At 34.1% G+C, this 25,865-nt stretch overlaps 1 protein-coding gene across 1 annotated transcript in view; it reads left to right on the top strand.

The window, feature by feature from the left end:
• LOC145283491 (HEAT repeat-containing protein 4-like) overlaps nucleotides 1–25,865 on the top strand; it is a 2,203,577-nt gene that overhangs the window by 685,807 nt on the left and 1,491,905 nt on the right. The window contains exon 9 of the mRNA XM_080132316.1: nucleotides 24,160–24,354. Coding sequence (XP_079988442.1) covers nucleotides 24,160–24,354 — 195 coding nt within the window. The remainder of the gene's footprint in view (nucleotides 1–24,159; nucleotides 24,355–25,865) is intronic.

Here is a 25,865-nt window from a genome sequence, read left to right as displayed (position 1 = left end):
GGTATGCAAGGTTGTAAAACTGAAAGGTAATATGCGGCAGTATATTTATAAGTTTTTTACTGTTATGATATAGGGAGTATGATCATAAGGAGTCGGTTGAAGATTATGGTGGCAATGACTATGAGTGCGTATAACTTGATGTAAAAGGTTAAGTATACATATTGATGTTAAAATGGGGGAGTAAGGGAACCATAGCTACTTATGAGGGTTGTAAAACATACCAAATAATAGTAGGGTAATTATAATAGTATGGAAGGTAATAGTAATGATAATTATAATAATAGTAGTAATAATAAAGCTGAAAATAAATTAGAAGTAAAATTGAATATTAATATATATATATATATATATATATATATATATATATAAAATAAAAAATAAAGGTAAAATTAAAAGTAAACATTAAAATCAAACATTAAATATAATGTTACCAATAGTTGTGATAAAATTAAATTCAAAATTACTGTTAATAACAGTGAAAATGGACATAATGGTAGCGGTTATGGTAGCAATGACGGAGATAATAACGGGGATAATAATAATGATATCAATTATAATGATGATTATAATAATAATGATGATAAAAACAATAATAATAATAACAATAGTAATGATAATGATAAAGGCAGTAGTAACAATATTCTACCACTACCTCCACCAACACCACCACTAGTACCAGTAATAATAATAATGTAAATACTATTAATACTAATTATTAGGAGTGCGTGAAAGAAAGGGATACAGACAAGTGGGGGGGTTAGATATGCAGGAAATGGGGTTGAGGAGTGAGGGGTAAGTGGACTCGTATAAAATAAAGTAAAATAGAGAATATATATATATATATATATATACACACACACATATAAGCATACACATGCATATATCCGTATAAAAAAAAATTGATGTGGAATAAGCCTGGAAAGCGTAAGAGTTCGGTGAACAAAAGACCCTTGGGTTTAAATTAAATTAAAGAATTGCTTCACTAGGAACGGTAGTTTCAAGAGTCGAGCTTAAAATTTTAAATTTCTTGAAGTTCGATTATAAAGGCCATCAAATTTATGTTTATATAGACAGGCCAGGCCTAGAAATTTGAATACACCCCCTATTTAACAATATTACATATACCCCTTAATCTCAATACAATGATAAAGACCATATATATTCTTATATATCATACTATATACAATAAGCTTCTCCTTATTTATTTAGAATTCAATAAAGCTTCCCCTAACATTCTATAATTCCTCTTAATCTTTTTCATCCCTAATGAACCTGACGCTAGACGCCGCATCTTCCCCGTGCTACCTAGCACCTTCTCTACTCTTCTGATGAGAAGCGTTAGGCTTCGAAATGCCCTGGCATAAAGAGTCCCTTCTATCCCCCAAATTTTGCCTGTATTCCATTATTCAATAAATGATCCATTCTATATCTACTAATATATAGTTTTGTGTCTTCATTTCATACTCTTGTTGTCCTATTTTATATATATATATATATATATATATATATATATAATATATTTATATATATATATATATATATATATATTATACTAAAAGTCTGAATTTGTTTTTCACCATCTAAAATTTTTACGTCATGACTTCATTTCTAGCAAACTTTTCAACCTTTATGATTAAGGCTGGATTCCTGCTGATGAAATTTAAGTCATATATATATGTTTTTTAAACTTTTGAAATCACTGCTATATATTTGTGCAATAGAATAATCACTGGACTATTGACTCTATAATAAAAAACACGAAGTCTGCATGAATTAAAATATCGTATTTAAGCTTATCTTGCAACCGAGCAATACCAGGCAACTTTCTAATATGCATATGTATACACTCTTTATCACAAATTAAAGATTACTTGAAAATGTTTAAAATAAACCTTTTTTAAATGATAGATTTTAAACTCCTACCAATACTACAACCTAAAAGATTATAGAGAAAAAAAAGCATACATGAGACCAGCAAGCATTTTTTTCTTAGTAACCATCTTTGTTTTTGATTGTCATACAATTTTTTTTCCCTAGTAGCTATCTGTGATACTCACTGCACAGAATTTTTCTTCCTGGTAGCCATCGTGTTTTTTAACCGCAGGCTTTTTTCATGGTAGACATCATCATTTCATGTAGGCAACTTAAAAATCCAAATTTTGCTTCTATTTGATTTTACTGATTTGTATATTCCATCCGATCGATATTTAGTTTTGGCAGAGAAAATATGTTATCTTATTCGGAATGATTTACTTACACTCACATAAATCGTATTTCGAAAAAAAGCAAATAAGATTAACTGCAAATAAGAATAAATTGATGAAGCAGCAAAAAACTTGTGCAAATATTTCACAATATTTATCAATTAAATTAGTTATATGGAAGATCGTGCTTTTTTTAATGGGCATCTGAAGGATTTCAGTAGTTACGAAGTCAGTTCCAACTATTCATGAAGAATCACGACGCAGTCCAATAAATGGCCGAAGCAGCTTTCGATATAAAGCCACCTTATTTTTGTACTTTTTGAGGAAATTCTTTTAACTTGATTTTTAAGGGTCTCATTATATTTAACCCTAACTTAACTATTCGCAAACTTAGTATTGCCTGTCTTTCAACATTATTTTCAATTTATGATAACTAGTGATACATTGACGGTAACGATGCTGGGAAATTAAATAACAATTAAGACTATAGCACGAAACGTTCCAGTTTTCATTCTAGCAGGTGATACTTAAGTCTTTTTTTCATAACTTTTGAAATCATTACTATGTATTAGATAATAATTAATAGAGAATTGGTTCTAAAATAATAAATAAAAGAACTACATGAATTACAATAGATTTATTAACTTATTTACGACTAGATAGAGGTGTGATAGTTATATATTACCTATACTCCTATAAATTCGTTTTTCTTGTATTGATGTTGATATTAATATTATAAACCCTCTTTTTTATTTAGTTAAAAAAAATACAATTTTCTTATATATGGGTTGTGGAATTGCATTCACTAGCAAAAGATCTAGCTAATTTGCATATACTTTTAAGCATTCATTTTAATTAATTCCCTATTAGTTGCTTCGGTTTTCTAATGGGATAATCATCTCTAGTTAACTATTATGTGTAATTATATTCATGCAGATATTCTACATGATTTATACCTGCATAATATTTGCGTTAAAAGTTTATAGTAAACACAAAATTTTTTCCATATATATTTATGTATACGTATATATTTTTGTTTAACAAATTTTGCCTACGAAACTCCTCCTAGAGGTTTTGTTCTACAGAGATGAAACTTCATATATAAGGTATTTGAATCCATGCAAAACTTTATACTTGGGTTTTAGCCCGGAAAAATCGGTGCAAAAGTGTGAATATAAAAAAAATGACATTTGCTAGGTGAAGGTTGAACGACGGCATTACAAATGCATAACATGGTAGCTATGAGTTCATGTTTTCATTTTTAGCCTTGCAATAAACATGTTTGCATAACCCAGTCATTTACGGCAGAGGCAAAATAAATCGTTAGGTGAACGTTTTGGTTTTGGTTCTTGGTGGTGGCGCATGAGTCTTTTTATATACTTTTTAAATCATTACGATATATTGCATCCAGTCTATTTATCTATCTATCTATCTATCTATCTATCTATCTATCTATCTATCTATCAAAGTGAAAATATCTGTCTGTCTGTCTTTTCTCTATGGTAGTTAAGGAAGACTATTATACAGAAAAGCATTACTTTACATATTCACATTTTTTAATATATACATATGCACATAACCTTATGAACAGTAAATAGGGCCAAGCAAAGCCGGGCGGAACTGCTATTATATATATTTATATAAGTGAGAATGTGTGTGATGACATTTCTCAACCTATATACTCAATGAATATTTGATCTACAGACTTGGAATTTAATATATACGGTGAACATGTGAAAAATTTTAATCTGTTTTCATCCGGAAAAAAGGGCTGTTAAGGGGTCAGAATTGAAGAATGGGTACATGGGAGTTTTTTTATGTTTACTGTTTCATAAATACACATACATGAATCGTTCGCATTACCAATTCATATGTTAAAAATAAATATGTATGAAAACGCTTTTTAAAGAGTGTGTCAAGCTGGCCTAATAGTTATCGTAATTTACTCACTGTTTTTAGGTTTTTATTTCGATCTCAATTCGAGTACTTTGTTTTACTTACTAGAAGTGAACTGTATAAAAAAAAAACTTAATACACACAAGCACATGTCTCAGGTTCTGTATGAATTTAAATATAATACTTTTGTGTGTTTTGTGCTTGGACAACACCATGTGGCCTGCAAGTATATATAAAAGTGAGGTGTGTGTGAAGACAATTCTTAACTTATACACTGAACGAATTTTTTATCTACAGACTTGAAATTTGATATATAGAGTATTCAGACATGTAGAAAAGTTTTAATTGGTTTCCATCCGAAAAAAAAAGGCTGCAAAGGAGATAAAATTAAAAAATTGATAGGTGGAGGGTCAGCAGATTTTTATCTGTTTGTCACCTGTTTCATGAATGTGTATGAGTGAATCATTTATGTGAAAGATTACTTATATTAAGAATAAGTAGTTTTGAAAAAACTCTTTATAGATCGTGTCAAGCAGGGTTAATGGCTATCGTACTTGAATCACTGTCTTAAGGTTTTTGTTTCAATTTCAGATCAAATATATTTTTTTACTCATAAGAAGTGAACTGTTTAGAAAAATAACAATACTCACATGCACATCTCAGTTTCTGTATGAATTAAAATATAATATTTATGCTTGTTTTGCGGTCAGACAACGCTTATATATATATATATATATATATATATATATATATGTATATATATATATAACTACTTAATTTACTCACATAAAATTAATATACGAAAGTATTAATTTATGCGTAAACTTTAAGTATTTACTTCAAAAGTGCTTAATACGTAGGTAGAGCTAGTTAGTAAGTTATAAAATATATATGGCGATTAAGCTACACTGAATATTCCGTGTTTCATCCACTCTAGGAATCTTTAGGCGCATAAGCCTGAAGAGTCCTAGAGTGGATGAAATGCGGAATATTCAGTGTAGCTTAATCGCCAATTAATAAATATTTCCCAAATTTTAGATTCTTTGGAATGTTTCAAACGATTTTTGGGGACATGAATAAAAAAAAAATAGGAGCTTTGCTTCTAGAACAACCCTCATGTGTATTTTTTTTCGTTGCATTTTCACCCCAAACAAGGCACAGTACCACTTTGATGTAAGGGGCTACTATTGGGACATAATTGGGGGAATTTAAGTAGCAAGATGTCTGTTTACATGACACTTGAACTTCTGCGTGTCAGTATTTTTGGGGAAGCACGAACCTGACAGAGAATTTCAAATTCTAGCAGTCCTGGGAGAAAAAACTATTAGAGTAGATGGTTTTCTGGCAATTATGTAGGTGTGCCATTTTGCTGATTTTCAGGTTTGTTGGGGATATTTACATCAGGGGGGTACAAGAGCTTGTACCATTAAAATACTTGGGACATAGGGTGAAGCCTAGATGACAATTCGGGACCTATTAGGTTGACAACTCTCTTTTGAACTCTGACCGGCAGTGAGGGATTAGTAGCAGATGCACCAGCCCAAATGTGACAATAATACTCTAGACATGGGCGCTTTAAGTGGTAAGTTACTTTCTAGCACGGTCGAGAGAGCCCACCTTTCTTGCAGCAGCTCTGGCAATCCCCTCTGTGTATCTACCGTGTTTCCTGTTAAAGTTAAGCCGAGGAGTTTGAACAAAATACTTTCAGATAATGTATCATTACCCATAACTATTAGTGCTTGAAAAGGTTTCTTGTAATTAATAAAAGCAATTATTTTTGTCCCCATTCCACTAGAGACTGGGGGTCTTCTTCTAGGGTTTCCACCATTGCTTTAGATATGTGTTCCTTCGTTTTCCCCTTGTGGCTGTTATAGAGCGTGGTGTCAGCAGCAAATATACCCATCTCAAAGACAATTTGTTCAGGGATTTTATTTTAAATATTCGTCCAGTAATACTATATGATCTGATTTTCCTGAGAAAACCATCGTGCTATACTCTGTCAAAACCTTAGATATATCTATGGCTACTGGCCTTCCTTCCCCTACTTTATTCAGTGCATGATACGTTCAGAGGTTACAATTAGGATATCTGCAGTAGCTTGTTTAAATCCATATTGTTGGTTGGATCGAAGTTTAGCAACTGTAAAGTTGTGGACTAGATCTTGATTAATTAGGAACTCAAATACTTTGCTGAAAAGAGGGAGGAAGCTAATGGAACGATAATTTAATGGATCAGTTCTTCTGCTATATATATATATATATATATACACGAGGATCATTCTAGAAGTAAATCCTCCTATTTTTTACTCTAAAAGACAGGAGCAGTACCATTAAAATGAGCGACCTTTTGTGCTCCAGAATATATTTTTCTACATAGTTACTGTCATTCTTAATGGACTTTTGCCAGTGATCAGCGATGGCTATGCATGGGCATAGAGAGTGCACTTTGTGATACGAGGATCGTTCATAAAATAAAACCTATTTTTTTAGCTCAAAAGGTTGAAGACGGGAGTGGTATTATTAAAACAAGCGATTTTTGATGCTATAGAATTAATTTTTCTATATAGTCATACCACAGAATTCAACGACGCATTTCTACTTCTGACCCATGTCTATGACAAGGGTTGCTTTCTTAGAGTCTCAACCCATCAATATCTGCAACAGAAAAATTGAAACATTCAGGTTATGACTGCATAATTTCAGGCATCAGATTAATGCAATTTGCAATCCCCTCTGGTCCATAAAAATAGGAGGCATTACTTTTGAACGCCTATTATATATATATATATATATATATATATATATATATATATATATATATATATATATATATATATATATATATAAACTGGATTAAGATATATCTCTTTAATCCCCTATATTTTCTAAGTCTCTATTTAATCCAAAATCTGGTACAATCATCCTGAAATGCCAAGTGGCTTGAATCCAAATATGGACATCTCTTGAGCTTCTTTGAATATGCTCAACGCATTTGGCTGATTATTCGGCACCCGCTCCTTCCCGACCTCTTCTAGATTTTCTGCTAATATTTCATTGTTCGTTTCATGGATCGCTATTCGGATCACAATCCAAATTCTATCTTTCCACTCAGTCGTGCGCCACCAGCTCAGCTTTCACACGACGCAACTTAAAATTCTATTGATTCTGAAGACGCAGACTGCTGCGCTTGGCATTGGTTCAGAAGCGGAGATGATAAATCAACTGCAAATTAGAATGATAGCAAAATGTTCTTGCTTTTGTAGCGAGTTAATGACCACAGATTATTTCCATATTCAAATATTCAAACAAATAATTACATATGTATTATTCAAAAATATGGAGATTGTAATACATGTCCGGATCATCGATATCTTGCTTTACAATATTATATGCAATAGGACCTAAAATCAATGTTTCTAAAGTCCAGTAAACCTCAGTTGTGGCGCAGAAAATATTTTACCTTGAAAAAGAATTTTTATCCTGTCGTTGGATAGTGATGTGTCTATCAATGAGTATATATATATATATATATATATATATATATATATATATAGTGGAAATGGTAATTAATAAAAACTGAAGAAAGTGCTCAATACTGTTGTTTCTGTAAAAGTCTGAGGAAGCTACAGACGGCCAAAAAACGGCCGAGTAGCTGAAACAATAATGTAACTTAACAGAAATATACGGTAATAAAAAATAAAACGTATATATATATATATATATATATATATATATATATATATATATATATATATATAATGTGTGTGTGACCATGATAAAGACGTAATTTCCACCTTCATAGCAAATAATACCAGAAAAAAACATATAAAATTAAATTGAATCATCGTAATTTTTGCTGTATTATCAAGTAGAAAGATTATTAAAAAAATCTCATATTGTTTTCTATTTTCCATACAATCGGTGAATTTTGAAAAAAAAATCCCCCAAAAGCTAAAAATGGATCGGAATGTTCTTTCTGCATATTGTGACTTAAAAAATGAAACAACGTGATTTTAAAAATTCTTCTAAAAATCAAATAATTGATCAATGTCGTTATTTTTTACAGACTTACGAGTATTTAAAAAATGCTGGATTATAAACTGAAAAAAATAATACACCTCCAGCTCTAACGCCATCTTATCAGTTTTTTTATTGTGGGGATTGACATCTTAGTTTTTTCCATATTAAAATATATTATAATGATAAAATAAAATATATTTAATTTTGAACCACAATTCTTGCCGATTTATACGATTTGTCTCCAGTTTTTTGGAAATAAATGAGTTGGAAAATATATTAAAATTATTTAAAACGAAAAATATATTATCAATTAATAACATTTAAAAATTTTCGCCTATGAAGTTTCAAAATATTTTCGAATTTTTAAAAAAATATTTCCAAAGTTAATTTCAAAGAAAATATTTGAATTTTTCAGACGCCGTGAAAAAAAATGTGGAAGATTTACTCGTAAAGCTTAGTATGAATAAACAGACACTCTTATTATTAATATTTTTTAATCGATACAGGTTTTCGTCAATGAGCAAATAAAAAATATATTTAGAAACCCAAGGTCAATATTTTTTTTATTGAAGACCAATTTGTTCATCTTTACCTCTCACTAATAAAAATTATCGCGTCCCCCATAATTACTTGTTTAGCCTTGTTCAGAGTTAATTAAATTTCTTTGTACACGGCTTATTTTACAATCTGTTAATATTAAATAAAAAGGTCACTTTTAGTTTATAATATCACACAAGAATTTTGAATTGAAAATAAGTTTCCAATATAGTTTATTTAAGGATTTAGTTAAATTAAATTCATATTTTTAGGAATTAAAAATTAATATTTCCTAGAATTAAGAGGAATTTAATAGAAATAATTTAAATATTACTTTTCTTTGGGCTACAAATTACGATATTGAAAATTAATAAACAAGGAAAAGTTGTCACTTAGGGCCGTCCATAAATACCGAAAGTTAATTGTTATAAGTGCTGGCTTGAATATAATAAGTTTTTCTTTGGATATTCACACTTTTTTTATAATATTTCAAGCCGCAGGTGAGAATTTTGCTATTATATTTCACTTGACTAATGATTGAACTAAAACTTTATCAAAGTATAATGTATATGTGTACTGACTTTTTCCCTGTATTTATAATATTTAATTTGGCTGTTCTCCGGTGAATTAATTTTATTTTAGTAGTTTTTGCTTGCATTTTTTGTTATGAGTGTCTAAAATTAGTCCCATACCTAATATATATATATATATATATATATATATATATATATATATATATATATATATTCGATGTATCTTTCACCTTCTTCATGGTTATCTCGTTGAACTCCGGAATCTTTTTTGTATTATGGTTGGGTTTTATTACTTAAAAGAACGGCTCAACCAGCAGAATTTATTTACATAAGACTTGAAAACATGTTATAGTCAACTGGAAAGCAGTTCCACTGTATTGAATTCCTCAGGCGAACAGTTCTAGAAATTAAACTTTGTTCCTAAAATTTTGTTTAATTTTAGGCACAGATAGAAAGCACGGGAAATTGTTGACAGGTGATGTAGCTAAGCAAGTATTTGTTGCGAACGTTTTGCACGTTGTGTCCATCGATTGAAGCTTTTCAAGGTAAAATATATTTCTCAGCAAAATGGGTGCTTATTGGATTTTGGAAACAATGATTTTAGGCTTTATTGTATATAATATTAAAAAGATTACCGAGTTCAACGAGATAACCTTGAAAAAAGGTGAAATGTATAAGCTCATACATAAACGTTTTAAAACTGCATCCAATATTCTTGGATTTTCACTATTCAGGGGAAGGGGTAGAAAGTAAAAAATGTAACCCCCGCTAATGGCGAGTGAATACTGTATTATCATAATAAACATCTGGTGAAAGAGCTAGATTAGTTTAAAAGTCAATTTCTAAAAGCCGTCCAACACATGCCAGCATTATATTTCTGATTTCTTTACTTGCATTATTCGTCTTATTCAGACTGCTGCTCTTATCTTGAGGGTTATTTGCATAATGTTTCAGCTGATGTAATCTCTAACCTTTTTCAGGTGTATCCATCGAAAGGCTTGATTTTGTTATTGGTATTAGTTTCCTGGATTTTCTCTAGAATTATGTATTTACATCAGCAACATTTGAGTATTGTCAACATTCATAAGTGAAAGTGATAGCGTTCAAAATAGACTTTGTAGCCTCGTAGGAGATGTCCTTTTCTCCTCCTTGCAACCTCTATCTCACAGAAGAGATGTTGCGAGTTTGTCTCTGATGTATCGTTATTTTCATGGAAAGTGTTCAACTGAGCTTCAATCTATGGTCCCCCCTCGCCAAACTTTCACAAGAAACATTCGTCTAGCTGTAAACACTATCAATAATTTCCCCCACTCTTTATCTGTGCCTAAACCTTAGCGTAGATTCCATGAACAAAGCTTCTTTCTTAGAACTGCACGCCTGCGGAATTGTCTTCCGTTTTCCTGCTTTCCGGCTAACTACAATATGGTTGTGTTCAAGTCTAAAGTAAATAAGTTCTTGATGAGCCGTTCCATATAAGTTATCAAATTTACCAAATTTTCATTACTAATGATTACTATATTGACCAATTTCTACTGTACACTCTTTAACCATTATCCTTGAGTGGTCTCTGGGCCTTGATAATGTGGTGATGCCTTTGTAAAAAAAAAAAAAAAAAATCCCCTCAATTCGGGAATTAGAATTTTTTCCAGATTGTTCGCCAAAGGAAGAGTCTATCAGGCATGCGTACACAGTGTGATTATGTATGGAAATGAAATCAGGCCAGTGAGACTAAAGGATATGTGTTGCCTGAAGAGAAGCGATGTGAGGAATACGATGGGTGTGTGTATTTGTTTTAGTGTTTATATGTGATAGGACGTACTACAAATGGTAATAAATATGGCTCAAGAACTATGTTTTGATTTCGATTCTACCTGATGGCAGCCAAATCATATATATATATATACGTTTCATTTTTTATTACCGTATCTTTCTGTTAAGTTACATTATTGTTTCAGCTACCCGGCCGTTTTTTTTTTGGCCGTAGCTTCCTCAGACTTTTATAGAAACCTTTCTGTAAAAGTCTGAAGAAGCTACGGACGGCTAAAAAAAACGGCCGGGTAGTTGAAACAATAATGTAACTTAACAGAAAGATACGGTAATAAAAAATAAAACGCATATTTGCTCTACAATAGTATTGAGCACTTTCCTCAGTTTGTATTAATTACCATTTCTACTAAATATATATGTTTACTTTTGAAATCATTACTATGTATTGCTTACAAGATAATAATCGATAGAAAATTGGCTCAAGGAGAATAAAAAAGAAATCTGCATAAATTATCCCATTTAAGCATATTTTATGACCGGGTCACGGCGGTCGGCCCGCTAGTTTACCTGTATATGCCTGAACTGTTCCTGTACCTATATTTACTATAGGTGCGTTATTTTATTGTACATTTTTCTACCAAAGTCAAAGAATTCTGACTTTTAATTTTGCTTATATATTATTCATCATTATTATTATTCTTTTTTTATCAATCATTGTTTTTTCTCTTTATATTCCGACCTCATACTCACAGTGACACAACATATTAAATATAGCAACCGTGTGTTGGAAAAGTGCTCCAACACGTGCGTCGTACCTAAATGAAAAAAACAGAATATTAAGTGTTCTAATTTTATGGTAGTGTCTCATTGTCATCCAACGAGAGTCAATGTGTGACGGAGGCTACATGATTGATATTTGCCAGTGATAGGACTTGCTCCTGTTTTGTGAGCCTTGAAACGTTGAAAATGATTATGATGGAAATGGAAGAGAAGATAGAATTGCTGAATGTCCTATATGCCCGGGTTGGATAGAATTTAGATGGATTCATAATGTATTGTTGTCGAGGAATCAACACGTAATCTCAGTCGCAAAGGTAACCGAGACAATAACTGGATTCTTTTTTTGTAATAACAGCATTTATTTCCTCATTCTCTTCTTGTTATAGTTGTGACATCTTTCACATGATGTTTTCTCGAGCGTGCTCTAGAACTTCATCCACGTCTCTAACGTGATCGTCTTCTTGAACATGCTCTCGCCTTTTCATCATCTTCTTTTTCCTTACCGTGACGTCATTTTACTCACAGATCAGTATTTGCATATAGCTATCTATGCGTTTACAATAACATGCTTATTTTTTTATATTGGAATGTTATAGGCTTTTGAATGGGACATTTTGCAAATTTTACCTCTTAGAGAAAATAGTTTGGGGGTTTATATTGTTATATCTTTATCTTTCTATTGCAAATGGCAATTGATAAATTGAGCCGTGAGCTTTAATTCATTGCTGCTGAAAGCAAGGTTTTTCAATCAAGAAAGAAAGCTGTAGATGAGATGTGTACTGCCGAAGGTGAATGAACAATTGCATATGTGGAGATCTCAAAGGTTTGTGCCATCAGTGCCAAACCTTACTGTAAACAACTGGAGCGGGCCTATGAAAAGATGAAGCAAAAGTACCTAGCTCTCATCAACCGAAAGCATGCTTTGATGCAGCAGGACAATGCCAAGCCACACACTGCCAGAAAGACCAAAGATAAGTTTCAAGAGCTGGATGTCGTTGAGATTCTGCCACATCCAGCCTACAGTCCTGACTGTTCTCCATCAGATGAAACACTTTCTAAAAGGTTGACGATTCGACTCGTTTGATGAAGTCAAGGAAGCGTGCCAAGACTTCTTTAATTCGAAGCCACTAAATGGCACTTTTGTTAGATAATAACATGGTTAAAAGTAAAATTATTTACTATCGATCTATCTATATATTTATCTATCTATCCAGTGATATTGTTAAAATAGTTTAAATTGGGTGTTATTTATTGTTTATAGAATAAAGTGTAGCAATGGGTTTTAGCTGAGGATGTTTACGTAAATTAGCTAGGTTAAATAAACAAAATGACCTTGGGCAGGCATACGTGGAAAGATCGTACGTCGAGACGTGTGCTTTTTAATGATGATATAACGGAACTGAGGTCGAGAGGTCGGGAAGGTTAGAGAAAAAAGTAGAGTGAGTTTGGTCACGGAAGTGAACAGACATGCTTCAAAAAGCCAGACAGCAGGCTGGAAAGAACAAGCATGTAAACACGTAATGCAGATCATTGGTGAAGACCATTTGAGACAGCAGAAATAAATTTATATGTTTAAAATATAAAGTGTTGTTCTGTAGTTTCACAAAAGAAGGAAGAGCAGAGGTTTCAATTGATTATGGTGTTGATTATTTCATGCTTCATCACGGAGCTCAGCAGTAAAGATAGAAAAAACTCTTGGAGAAAGAAAAGGTATGAAGCATATATTATTATTCTTATAAAAAGGTGATATTTTATGTAAATATGAATGATAATATATACCTGTGTGATAACTCTCTGATACAATATGACTCAGTCCATACGTCGATATCATATCCCCTGGCTAAACAGCAATACATACAATTTATACGTTTATGACAGGTGCCGTTATAAGAACAATATCTCTCACCAACTAAACAAGACTTTGACCAGATCCGAAAGCTTGCAGATAGATGGCGGAAAGGTTTAGAAGATTGTGGGTTTTTTTTTTTTTTTGTTTTTTTTGCTATTACTTGGCGAGTAAAATTTCAATTTTTTGCAGATGTTTACGAACTTTTCGGGACAAACTAATATTTCAGGTTATTTAAAAGTGTTACCATTTATCTATTATGAATGCAGTTTTTGTTTTTAGGAAAAGTAAATTCCTTTTGAAGGGAAATTATAACCGTTATAATTCCAAATTATTAAATTGAAACATATGTAACTTTTGGCACGGGCATTTATAAATTAATTGTTATGTAGGAATACATAGAAAAATATTTGACGTAGTTGCAGGTTATTCAAAAGTGTCACCGTTTTATTGCATCACTGAATGTCTACTCTCAAATTTTCTGACATGAAAAGGCGAGAAGCTGGATTTATTTATCAGAGGCTTTTTGATACGCTTTTGATATGCTTATTTGGGGTATTTAAACAGATGGCAAGAGCTTAATCTCAACAGCGGTCTGATGAATATCTGTTAATTTTTACAAGAAATTAAGTTCGCATAATCTACGATCTCTACTTTTTTTTTTTTGTACATGGGTGTCACCACTTATCAAGGCCCAGAGGCCACTCGAGGATAAGGGTTAATAGGTATACATTAGTCATTGTGATTTTAGCATAGTAAACAGTGGGAATTTTGTAACTTGGATTACTTAGGGGGACGATTCAATTAGAACTTGTTCACATTGGACTTTTTCTTTTTCTTTTTTTTTTCATAGGTATCAACACATTATCAAGGCCAAGAGGCCACTCAAGGATAAGGGTTAAAGAGTGTACAGTAGAGATTGGACAATATAATAATCATTAGTAATGAAAATTTGGTAAATTTGATAACTTATATGGAACGGCTCATCAAGAACTTATTTACGTTAGACTTGAAGACAACCATATTGTAGTCAGCCGGAAAGCAGGAAAACGGAAGACAATTCCACAGGCGTGCAGTTCTAATAAAAAAGCTTTGTTCATGGAATCTACGTTTAGGTTTAGGCACATATAAAGAATGGGGGGAATTATTGATAGTGTTTACAGCTTGACGAGTGTTTCTTGTGAAAGTTTTGCGAGGGGGGGGACCACAGATTGAAGCTCAGTCGAACACTTTCCATGAAAATAACGATACATCAGAGACAAACTCGCAACATCTCTTCTGTGAGATAGAGGTTGCAAGGAAGAGAAAAGGACATCTCCTACGAGGCTACGAAGTCTATTTTGAACTCTATCAAGGCAGGACAAGTCCTTTCTAGCAGCTCCTGCCCAGATGTGGCAACAGTATTCCATCCTTGAACGTACCTGGCTCTTATATAGATAGAGAATTGCATCAGCAGTGAGATATCTACTGGATCGATAGAAAGATCCCACCATTTTTCCAGCGGCCTTGGCAACAGATTTGATGTACGTGTTCCATTTAAGATCAGGAGTAATGGTCAAGCCTAGAAGCTTGTCAAAACTTGAGGCCTCCCGAAGACGAGAGCCATTCATTTCAATTGATGCCAGATGGGGATCAGAATGTTGATGATGTAAAGAGAGAAGCTTGGTTTTAGATGCATTAAAAATAACCAGCCACTCCTTTCCCCATTGTACTACATGCTCAAGATCAGAAGAGAGAGAATTGGAGAGAACTTGGTCGTTTACTGTCTTAGATGTGCTATCATAAATGGTAGTGTCGTCAGCATAAATGTCTACAAATGATGTAAGGATGTGATTTGGAAGATCATTGATGTAGATCAGGAAAAGAGTTGGGCCCAGGATGGACCCCTGAGGGACACCGGCATTAATACTGTGGGCTTCTGATTTTTGCCCCTCAACTACTACTCTTATGAACCTATCAGGGAGAAATGATTTAATAATTGAGAAGACATTTCCAGCTATACCATAGCTAGAGATCTTATGAAGTAAACCTTTATGCCATACCCTATCAAAGGCCTTAGATATGTCAAGAGCAATTGCCCTAGAAAGGTTGCCTCCGTCGAGAGATTTGCTAATCCTATGAGATATAACTGTAAGCACATCTGCTGTAGATCTAGCAGAACGGAAACCATATTGAGTGTCACTAAGAAGGTTATTTTTGTTGAGATGGTTGATTACTTCTGTATTTAACACAGATTCCAGCAACTTACTCATGACGCACAGGAGACTTATTGGCCTGTACTGAGAAGGGGATGAGCGATCACCTGAATTCTTAAATACAGGGCATACTGATGAAATTTTCCAGGGAGATGGGAAACTATTCTCCTTAAGACAACGTTTAAATAGTTTTGTAAGTATGGGCGCTAGTTCAGGTTGAAGTTTTTTGAGTACTATAACTGGAATACCGTCAGGGCCAGTTGCTTTACTGGAATCAAGGTTTTTGATTAGCTTAGCAACATCACGTACAGATATTTGTATATCACATAGTGTGTTTTCAGATACAGGAGGAAATATTGGAGGTTGGCGGCCTTGATCACAAAAGGTAGAATTAGCTGCAAAGTTCTTGACAAAGAGTTTGTCTTTGTCTGATGCTGACGAGATTACCTCAGGTCCATTGATGATAGTTGGGATGGAGCACATGCTTCTGTTTAGCATTCTGTTTGCTATTTGCCAAAACTGGTGGGAACCAAGCCGCTGCTCACCTACTTTGGACTTAACAGATTGAGCATACAACCATCTTGCACTCTTTATTACTTTCTTACAATGGTTACTGGCAGTCCTGAAAGCGGCTTTAGTTTCCATATATCTATTACGTTGGAAACAGTGGAAAAAGTGATTTTTGTGCGCAATGGCAGCAGCACATTCTGGAGAGAAACATGGCTGGCTGTTAAGTTTTTGCTGAAACTTTTTCGAGGGTATGAACCGGTCAATACCTACAATTAACCATTCCGTCAGGTCTAATACTATAGAAGACACATCCTTTTTAATATGGAATGCAGAGGTAGATCAGTTATAAATGTACGGAAGCTATCCCAGTCAGCCTTAGTGTATCGATATACTGTATGATGGAGAGGTACGTCTGGAGACTTATTACATTTCATTTTTATCTTAATTGATACAACAGAGTGATCCAAGAGGCGACAGAACAGAAACTGAACATAGTTCAGGGCAAGTTGTGAGAAAAAGGTCTAGTAGGCTCGCATACTGGCCGTCATTGTCGGGCACACGGGTGGGTTCCTGAACAATCTGAGTGAGGTCATAGGCAATGGAGAAATCATGACAGAACCTCCCCTTATCATCGGTCTTGTTTGAGTGGGTCAACCATTCGACGTTGTGAACATTGAAGTCTCCACATACGTGAATGTTAGCTGAAGGATAAGCAGATAGGACTTGGTCAATTTTCTCAGATATGCTTTTAAAGATAGTAACTCCGCTGTTGTGGGGGGGGGCGATAGAGAGTAAATAAAAATGCCGTAGTGTGAGCTAAAGCAACCCGGAAGCACATATAGGGTAAGTTAGGATCTTCCCTGGAGATGTCCATACCACATGGAAAGCTATCTTTAATATAGGCACATATTCCATGCCATTGGCGATGTTGGGGGTCAGATTTAGAAGTTAAGTTAGAGTATCCTTTAATTGCGAACTCTTCTAGGGAAATAGCCTGTCCAATGCCAGTTTCACTTAAAAATAAAAGGTCTGGTTTAGCCTCCTGTAATTGGGTTTCAACCTCTGGAAGGTTAGAACGTAGACCCCTGATGTTGGAGAAGGAGACATGGTAGTAGGGGTCTACGTTGGAAGTTGGATAACCGGGTTTAATCGTGTATTTTTTCTTGAAACTTGTCATGATGAAATTTTGAAATTTGTGGACTAGGTCGTCAGATTTACTTAGAGCAGGACAGAGAGGGGAAACTAAGAGAGAAAAAGAAATGAAGAATTTTTTTTATTATTTGTAGCTAATGATAAGGTAAAGCCGTAACAATTACCCACTAGTATGGCATTGAGAGGCCCAACCAGAAGCTACTGCATGGTCATGAATCCATTCACCAAATGGCAATACAGCAGCCCCAGTACTTTGCACCTGCTGATAGGACAGCCTCCTTAGTGGTTAATCCAAGGTTCGGGTCCCTGACTATCAGGCGGATAACGTCAGCCCAGACAAAACGTTTACCTCCAGCACCCTTACTAGTGACATGACTACAAGGATAGACATAGAAACAGAAAATTTCCGCCATCTCTGCCAACTGTTCGCACAAAATACTGCCAACATACTTATATATAAAAGGCCCTTTGAGGGCGTAAGCTCGTTTCCTATGGACTCTAAAACGGTTGGGCCGATGTTTTTGAAATTTAACACAAATATACTTCATGTGCCTAGGAGTGTTCTTAGATAGGTTTTCTGTCAGAATGCCGTGAATAATATCAAAAATCTACAATCGAAAAATCCATTATAGAAAGAACTGATTTTGACCTAAGTAAATACCATTATATAATCTAACATTACAAGTGCATTTGAAAAGTTTTATCACTGCACAGGCAAAAGAGCATAGCGTATAAAATCAAGGGTAGGTTGTTTGATTAGACAGGGGTGCGTTCGAAATAGGGATTTTTGTTTAGAACACAATTGAGTCTTGATACTTGACTTTTGCATTTTAAAGTTTAATTCAAGCCATTATATAAAAATAATTTCATGAAATCAACAGTAGGCTCTATACAGTGTAATGTAGAATATAATGTATTGTGGATTAAATCACTGTAGGGAGACAGGTGAGTTTTAGTCCTGGTAGACTGCGGTGTGTGTCCGACTAGAAGAGGCAATCAACCGATTTGATTGAAAAATAGACAATTTCACTTATTTCGATGACAATAAATGTATTGAAAATGTGGAACATTCCGTGATCCTCATTCAACCTCAGAAACGTCAGTTCTCTTTGCTAGTATTATTATGAAATCACAGTTTTATTTATATACGACAAGTGCTAATTTTCTATTTTTTTTTTTTTTTTTTTACATGGGGGTCACCGCTTATCAAGGCCCGAAGGTCACTCAGGGATAAGGGTTATTGCGTGTACAGTAATCAATGAGATAGTATTGTAGTAATCATTAGTATTAGGGCTTTTGATAGAGTGTCTTACTTAAAGGGGCGGTTTGTCAGGAGTTTGTTTATGTTGGACTTAGAGACGTCCAACTTGTAGTCAGGTGGGAAACAGGCAAGCGGCAGAGAGTTCCACTGGCGTGCAGTTCTAAGAAAGAAGCTTTGTTTATGGAATCTACGTTTGGATTTAGGCACAGATAAAGAGTGGGGAAAATTATTGACAGTAGTCTCAGCCAGACAAGTGTTTCTTGTGAAAGATTGGTGAGGGGGACGAGGGATTGGAGTTCAGATGAGCACCTGCCATGGAAATAACGATAAAACAAAGATAGGCTTGCAACGTCTCTTCTGTGGGAGAGAGGTTGCATGGAAGAGAAAAGAGCATATCCCACTAAACCACGAAGTCTATTTTGTACTCTGTCAAGGCAGGATAGGCTGTTTTTAGCAGCTCCTGCCCAGATGTGGCAGCAGTACTCCATCCTGGCAACAGATTCTATTTGTGTGATATACAGGCACGACAAATTAAGGCATGACAAATTAAGGTGCGACAAATATCTAGTCAGTCTAATTTAAAATTGGTTGCTTTTTGTTCTTTATATTAGAAACCGAATAACGTGCCTAAATATCACATGCATAGAGCATCACCAGAAGCCATTTTGTTGTGCTTTATTTGTCGGAAATAAATAATAAAACCCTAGTAAATGCCATTTCCTGTTTCAAGGAATGAAAATGGTTTCTTTTAATTTTTGTTTTAAGAAAATGAGGAAAATATATTGCATATGAAAAGGTAATGATTCTGAAAAATTTTTTCTAGTTTTTTTTATCTGTGTAACACTGGTTGCAGTAAAGGAAATAAATTATGGAAATTATTGAGGCGCTTGTTGTCGTTGGAAATAAGAATAACAGAATAAATCATATTTATGAGGGGCGTTCCAAATGTAATGCCTCCTATTTTTATTGCACCAAAATGAGTCAGAAAAGATTGCATTGTTATACTGCCTGAACTTATGCATTTATAACCTGAAAGTTTCATCTTTCTGTTGCCGATATTGACGGAGTGAGACTATAAGAAAGACACCCTTATCATAGACGTGCGTCAGAAGCAGAGATGTGTTATTGAATTTCTCTCAGAAGTGCATTGATAATGGTGATGGCTATGTAGAAAATTCTAAAACACAAAATGTCGCTTGTTTTTATGGTACTACTCTTGTTTATATAGCATCCTATTCAAGAATCATATATATATATATATATATATATATATATATATATATAGCTTAGTGCGTTAGAAGAAAAGAGTGAGCTCAATTCTATAAAAGGAGACTTATCTGGACAATATATATGTTTTAGGGTTAAGGTGGGGGTATAGCGTGGATGGGTAGTAATTCTATTTTATCGGTGTGTAAGATGTCTATTATCTATGGAGGGACATTTTGACAGATGCAACCGAGATGACAACAGCACTATGAAGTGGTATATAATTTTGGGAGGGGTACTATGTTGATGATTTAAAGCGAAAAGTCGGATAGGTATATACTAAGCAGGGATTGAGCAAGAGGGAATTACATAGGGCGTTCTGTTCAATGGTTTTAACTTATTGGGGCGAGGAGGGTTCGGACGTTATTTACCTGAGCAAGTTATAGGGAGGGTCTGGGTGAGTAGTTGTAAGGCTATAATAATGGATTTCAGAATACGAATATATGTTATGTAATGTGTAGCAATAATTCTAGGTATTTTTTGTTATTAGATATGCAGAGGGGAGGGGGGTATAAGGCAGCGGTAAAAGGTAGGGTGGCAAAATCTTTTGAGATGTATAACAGGACAAAGTAGAGTTTTGGATGTGAATGATTGGCGTGGTGGAGTAGGGGGAAATGTACTATTAACAATCTATCTATCTATCTCTCTCTCTCTCTCTCTCTATATATATATATATATATATATATATAATGTGAAAGTGTCTGTCTGTGTGTTTCTGTGTACATTTCCCTACGCAATAACTCTGTCAATTTTTTTTTTGAGGGGGGTCTAAACACTTAAAATTTTAGATATAGGTTCCTTGGTAATGGATCTAACTTAATAACTTGATTTGAGCCCAAAACAATTAATGTTAAGGAGTCATAATAGGGGTCAAAGTTAAAAAAAATTGACCGTTTTTTTTTTTTTGCTCTCAGCATACACGTTCAAACACCCGGGCAACGCCGGCCACCCATGCTGGTAATAAAAATAAAAACAATGACAATAATAATGGCAGTAATAATAATAATAATAATAATGATGATGATAGCTAAAAGGTACATAAAATTAAGGGCTAGAGATAAAGGCAAGGTTAAAAATAAGGCATGAGGAATAAAGTAATAAGAGTGAAGTAAAAGAAAAAGAAAAAGAAAAGAGAAAAATAAAAAATAAATAAAAATAAAGAAACAAAAAGGTAAAATAATAGAGATAAAGAGATAAATAACTAAGTTGAAAATGTAGTTAAAAGCTTTAAACTTTAAGTATTTACTTCAACAGTGCTCAATACGTAGGTAGAGATAGGTAGTAAGTTATAAAATATATATGGCGATTAAGCTACACAGAATATTCCACGTTTCATCCACGCTAAGATTCACCAGTCTTATGCCTGATGAATTCTCGCAGGGATGAAACGCTGAATATTCTGTATAACTTTATCGCCATATATTTTATAACTTACTACTAATATATATATATATATATATATATATATATATATATAAAATGTGTGTGTACATATATACCTCTTCATAAATTCAGACATTTTCATGTACATTATATATCATATATATATATATATATATATATGTGTGTGTGTGTGTGTGTGTGCAGCCAGTCAATTGCCTTCCTGTAGGCATAGTTATATCCACATACATATACAGTCTGCACAAGCTGATCAGACTAATATATCTCTACGATTTGGTATCTTAGTATTTCTGCCCACAGCCACCAATTCTATTGCATATATCGACGGTGTAAGATTAAATAAAGCACCCCCTGTCATAGATGTGCATCAGAAGCAGAGATGCGTCATTGAATTCCTAGCAAAAGTGCATTGACTATGTAGAAAAATAAATTCTGGAGCACAAAAGATCTCTCGTTTTAATGGTACTACTCCTGTCATTGTTCCTCTTTAACATCTGGAGTTAAAATATTTTGTGTAGAAATGTCTGTATGTAATATTATCCTTGAATAAATCTTTCTGAATAATAAAACAGTAAACTTATCGTTGTTCAAGAATAAGAAGTCGCCGCTTATAGGATTAAAAATATACTATTGAAGATTAGTGCCGAATGTAATTGAAACAATATTGCTAGTAGTGAAAGACAAAGAATTTTATTTTATGCGATGATATACAATGTTTAGAAATAGTGTAATGTTTATTGTAAACATATGTAATTGTTTATCTGGTAACCGAAAAATATATTGAATGTGGAACTTTTTTTTATCAATGGCATATGTACGCGCAAATACAGTTTTTAGTAAAACATGTTTCCATTTAAACAATCTTCCGAGAAAAATATGAAGAAAAATTCACATTTTCATTGAAAAGGACATACTGGAAGGAAGAAAAGACAAATTAGCTGCTGTACAGAATCAAATATTGATTTGTTCAATTAAAGGCGATCCATACTAAAGTTTGAGAATCCGACTGACTTAATATTAGATAAAGAACGACCATCTAATTATTTGATGGTTGATGGACAAAAATCAGAGGCCTGCAGTATTAATGCTGGAGTCCCTCAAGGGTGCATCCTGGGCCCAACTCTCTACTTGATCTACATCAATGATCTCCCTAAACGCATACTTAAATCATTCGTTGACATCTATGCTGATGACACGACCATCTACGGCAACACATCAAAGGCTGTAAATGACAAAGCTCTCTTTGATTCACTCTCCTCTGATCTCGAGCGCGTGGTTCAGTGGGGGAAGACGTGGCTGGTTTAATGCATCTAAAGCCAAACTCCTATCTTTACATCATCAACGCTCTGATCCCCATCTGGCATCAATTGGGATGGATGGCTATCGTCTAGGAGAAGCCCCATGTTTTGACAAGCTTCTGGGCTTGACCTTCACTCCTGATCTGAAATGGAACACATACATGAAGTCTGTTGCCAAGGTCGCTGGAAAGATGGTGGGATCCTTCTACCGCTCCAGAAAATATCTCACTACTGATACAATTCTCTATCTATATAAAAGCCAAGTACGTCCAAGGATGGAATACTGCTGCCATATCTGGGCAGGAGCTGCTAAAATCAGCCTATCCTGCCTTGACAGAGTACAAAATAGACTTGGTGGCTTAGTGGGGGATGCCCTTTTCTCTTCCCTGCAACCTCTCTCCCACAGAAGAGACGTTGCAAGCCTATCTTTGTTTTATCGTTATTTCCATGGCAGGTGCTCGTCTGAACTCCAATCTCTGGTCCCCCCTCACCAATCTTTTACGAAAAACACCCGGCTAGCTGAATCCACTGTCAAAATCTTTCCCCACTCTTTATCTATGCCTAAATCAAAACGTAGATTCCATGAACAAAGCTTCTTTCTTAGAACGGCACGCCTGTGGAACTCTGTTCCGGCTGCCTGTTTCCCACCTGACTACAACTTGGATGTGTTCAAGTCCAACATAAACAAATTCCCAATGAACCGCCCCCTTAAGTAGACACTTTATTAAATCTCCACACTAACATACTGTACTTACAATAACCCTTATTTCTGAGTGGCTTCCGGGCCTTGATAAGTGGTGACCACCTTGTAAAAAAAGTTGGAATTTGTTTTAAAGTGAATTTGGTTTGCACAAAGTCAACCTCACTGATCCAGAGGCATGATAGATACGAAACAGCTGAAGGCCAAGTGCTGACATCCTCTTACAGACAACTCTTGATATTCTCAAAAGGTCACTCACCTGGTACTATCCAGGTTCAATGTTGCTTAACTTCAGTGATCTAACAAGAACTGGTGTGTCAACGTTATTGTGCTGCATATCATATATATATATGTATATATATATATATATATATATATATATATGGTAGCTCCCTTCGGTTTTGACAGACTATGGATACCAATTGTAAGAGTGCCTTACATGGAATCTTTATGATAAGAGTTGCATAATCTGAGTCGGCATTGTTAAATGCCAGTGGCAATTGGATGTTCAGGACGACTGGAAACAATGCCGAGATATGCGGAGAGCACATGCAGCACATAGAATTTCCAAATGGTCACCTATCTGGTACTTGCCAAGCTCAACGTTGTTTAACTTCAGTGATCTAATCAGAACTGGTATGTCAACGTGATTGAGCTGTATATTATATTATATTAGATATATACAGAGAATAACACATTGTAGATAAAATAAGATACTTGTTTTTTTTTTATTCTGAACTTATTTTATAAGGTTAGATTTTGATATTATATTTTCGTTTATTTATTTTTTGCAGGCAGAATCAGTAATCCGAGATTGTCTGATTAGCGATAATTTGCTGAAAAGATGGGTAGCTGCACAATGTCTTGGACATGCTGGCTACTGTGACTCTGATGTTATAAGTGAAATCATACAGCAGATCTTTGCTAGCACCGATATGGATCAAGTTGCACAAGGAACCCACCTGCTTATCAAACTCAGCAGACAGTCGGTAAATTTCTTTTCTTTCTTAACCTTTTTCTTTTTACCCTTTCTTCCTTGTTAAGCATTTTACAAAAAACTGGCCTCATTATAACTTCCTTATATATTTAAAACTTAATGTCTGTGTGGATGTGCTTCTGTGAGGTATGTGTGTTCTGTATAGAAAGAAAGAATCGCCATACAATCTAAAAGTGTATTCTGATGTAAAATTTACTGAGAAAACAATGAAAGATTTCTATTTTTTTTTATTTAACCCCCAAACAAGGCATATTGCCACTTGGACGCAAATGGCTACTATTTTAAACGATATCTACATAGACACTATGCATGGAGTTGAAAATTAAACTGTTTGTCCACATTACATTTAGATTTCAACATATTAGTACAGTCAGGGAAGCAAGAAAAAAAGGAAAGGAATTCCAAAGTCCAGCAGGTTGAGAGAAGAAAATACAAGGTTAGTACAAAAATAATGTCGTCTTTTATATATAAATTGAACTTAAAAAACGACATTATTTTTGCACCAATCTAATATTAGAGTAGAAATCTTTCCGGCATCTAGACATGTCTACAATGAAGAGATAGGATTTCGTTCTTTGCCAGGTTATTTTACTATAGTGACTGAATCGCAAAGAGATTTGAACGAATGATTAAAAGCAAATGGATTTAATTGTTATCGTTTTCTTTCTTTGCTTCGCTTTTATTCTCTTTGTCATTTTAAAAATCAATTTAGTTTTCACAGGAACACGTTAACTCAAAGTATTTTCAAACCCCAAAAGTTACAAGTCAGATTAACAAGCCAATGCGAACTCAGAAGAAAATAAACACTCAAAAGTTAAAGAGAGATTTTTGCAGCCGGCCACAGCAACCTCCTCACGTCCCTGTTGAAGTAAATAGTGAAAATCGATACATAAAATTACCTCCTCACAACATTTTATGTGGAAATATGAAATAATCTATGTATGTGTGTGTATGTATGTGTATACATATGTTTATATGTGCAGGTGGATATATATATATATATATATTTATGCATTTGTGCATGTATGTGTGTGTGTGTGTATGTATGTATATATGTATACGTATGTATGTGTTTTAGTGATGAGACGATTCGAATATTTTTCCCTATTCTGGTACAATTACCAATTCCGTACTAAATTCCTGATTCCAATGCAATTACTAATTCCGATTTTTTTTATAAACTTCTCAATTTTAAAATATTTTTCCCACTTACTGTAAAAACGTATTTTAAATGTGCATATATTTTCTAAAACGTTAAAAAACAGACTTGTGGGGAGGAGGTGATCTATAGATTTTAGCTTTAGTGGTAGTTTGAAATCAACAAATATTTATTATTTTATTATTAGTACCAGCAGCGGAAGATTCTGTTTTAAACAAAATCAAATAAAACAGAAAATCAAAGGAGTCGTTTCTGGCATCGGGAAATATGCACACATATTCCCGATCAACCCCCACCCTCCCAAATTCCGATTTTCCAGATTCCAATTCTGATTAAACGTTGCA

Source organism: Euprymna scolopes, chromosome 8 (genome assembly GCF_053919585.1).
Source record: "Euprymna scolopes isolate OS-2025 chromosome 8, ASM5391958v1, whole genome shotgun sequence".
NCBI classification, from domain to species: domain Eukaryota; kingdom Metazoa; phylum Mollusca; class Cephalopoda; order Sepiida; family Sepiolidae; genus Euprymna; species Euprymna scolopes.
This window is presented reverse-complemented; position numbering and strand designations above follow the sequence as displayed.